This window comes from Asparagus officinalis, chromosome 8, assembly GCF_001876935.1.
Source record: "Asparagus officinalis chromosome 8, Aspof.V1, whole genome shotgun sequence".
In the NCBI taxonomy this organism is placed as follows: domain Eukaryota; kingdom Viridiplantae; phylum Streptophyta; class Magnoliopsida; order Asparagales; family Asparagaceae; genus Asparagus; species Asparagus officinalis.
The window spans coordinates 10,352,083-10,354,440 of NC_033801.1; the positions used below are offsets into that span (position 1 = coordinate 10,352,083).

Consider the following 2,358-nt stretch of genomic DNA (forward strand, 5'->3'; position numbering starts at 1 on the left):
CTATATTTATCACCAAAAATAAACAAATTTAGAGAAAAATTTCACAAAAGATAGACACTTAATATTAATAACAATATGAACTACATTTCTAACATTTTACCAAAATTGACGAATTTAATAATTTTTATGAACTCATTTAACTAACATATCAAATAATTATCATGATTAAAATGAGAAATTAATGCTATAAACTTGATAGTTGAGTAAATTGCAAGTTTGTACCTTCAAATGCTAAGAAAGTTGGTGAGAAATAATTGCTGGGTTATAGGAGAGAATTATTAAATGATGGGTTAAATGAGAGAGTGTTCGGTTATATTAATGTGGTGAGAGAAAGGGAGAAGAAGAGGCGGAGAGAGATAGAAGACGGAGAGAGAGGGGAGGAGGGAAATTTCCCGCCGGTTTTCTCCTCTCTGTCTTTCTCTCTCTACATTTTATTTTATTTTATTTGAGGGGGGCCCACTTACATGAAAGTTATAAGTGGAAGGTTATTATTGGAATTTTAGAAAAATATATAGTGGGACCCACATATGAGAGTAGTTACAGAAAAACACATCTCATATCACCATTCCGCCCTTTCTCGCCAATCTGTTCTTCGAAGATTATTTTGGCTTTTGTGGGTGTTGTGAAACTCCAAATTAAACTGCAGTATCTGCATCTTAAGCCACCGGAACACAAAACTTTGGTTAATGAATTGTCTGTAGAATTTCCTGAATTGTGCAAGGACTGGGAAACTACATCACCATTTGCAGAGGGTTGAACAGGGTCTAGCAATTTCAGTAAGGAAATTTTCTCCTTCTTGGCGCTAGAGTGGATATCTCTTTTCATCTGTGGGTGCCATTTCCCATTCTCCAAAATTTTGATGGCCTGTGATTTGGTTAATACATTCTTGGACCAAGATAATTAAGACTAGCTAGAGTGTTATTTCTTTGTTACTTATCCTCCCAAAACCTAGAATCAGATCCCCTTATCCAGCTCCCATATGGAAAAGTTAAGGAATGGATCCTTTATCATCTACGCTTGCTATATCACTGAGCCTTGGGCGCAGTATTATATTTGCCTAGTTGATTTCTATGGGGGAGCAGGGAGATTAAGTACTGTTTGTAATGTTATCAAAGCGACACCTATTAAGCTTCGTTCAGGTGCATGCCGAGCTTTGCTCAATGCTTGTAAAATATGCAAGAACATCGAGTACTTAGGCAAGCTCGCCACGAAAAAAATCACCGAGCTCAAATCGAGAAACCATGGTGCTTGTGTGCAACTCTCAAACATTTATGCAGGTTCGAGACATTGAAAAGGGATTAATAATGTTCGCGAGTTAATGAAGGGAAGAGGAGTAAAGAAGGAACCAGGCTATAGTGTTTTAGATATTAAAGGTGAAGTACATGAATTTTCCGTTGGTCATCAATCTCATCCAAGATATAAAAAGATTAAGGATATGTTCGGAGAGACATCGAGGAGGCTAAGGCTGGCTGGATACTCGGCAAAGATTAATGAGGTGTTGCTTGATATAGCAAGAAGTTGGGCATTTGGGCTTGTTGCATTGTAGAAAGGGACAACAATTAGGATTGGGGAGAATTTACGAGTTTGTTGGCATTTTTCACGATGCAACAAAGTCTATATCAAAGGTGTTTGTGACAAGTACAGAGATTTGAGAGAACTTGATTATATTAATCATTGCATTAAAGTGTTTAAATACAATGGCAAGGAGAGAGGTTCTACATCCCTAAACGATGTGGGACTAAATAAAGAAACACAATAGTGCCTAACTATAATAGTTAACACCCCTTGTCAACCACAGTTGGTAGAGAAGAGAGAGTTTGGATAAGATGAGCTAGATTGTTGTTGATGTGGTTTTGGCGAGGGGCGGTTGAATTGGAGCACATCGGTTGGAATTGTAGGTGGCAAAGTCGTTGTGTTGTGTTGTTTGGCGAAGTCGTTGTGTTGTGTTGTTTTGTCAAAAGGTGTCGCAGCAGTTGGGATGGTCCAGCGATATTGCTGTCATGGGAGCTACAGATGGAGAGGGTCTGTGGGCGCTGCAATCGGGACGGTCCAGCGGTGTCGCTGCAGTGGGCGCTGTAGATGGAGAATGGTCCGGCGGTGCCGCTGCCGTGGGCGCTGAAGATGGAGTCGTTGCCGTGAGCGTTGTAGATGGAGAGGGTCCAATGGTGTCGTTGCCGTGGGCGCTGCAGTTGGGACATTAAGTCGAATAGCTGGTGGCCACTGCTATGAGGCTTAGCCGTGCAAGGTTTGGGCATTGTGCTTAGGCATTACGTCGAATGGTTAGTGTGCATTGTGATGGGTTGTTATTGTACCGGATGAGCTAAAGACCAAGATAGTCGTGATGCCGACCGTGGTGAG

The 2,358-nt window shown here is 40.9% G+C and overlaps 1 protein-coding gene across 1 annotated transcript in view; it reads left to right on the forward strand.

Moving 5' to 3' along the window:
* Positions 2,001–2,358, forward strand: part of LOC109820835 — a 9,205-nt gene continuing 8,847 nt past the window's right edge. Inside the window, exon 1 of the mRNA XM_020387028.1 lies at positions 2,001–2,135. Within this exon, the coding sequence (XP_020242617.1) occupies positions 2,001–2,135 (135 nt within the window). The remainder of the gene's footprint in view (positions 2,136–2,358) is intronic.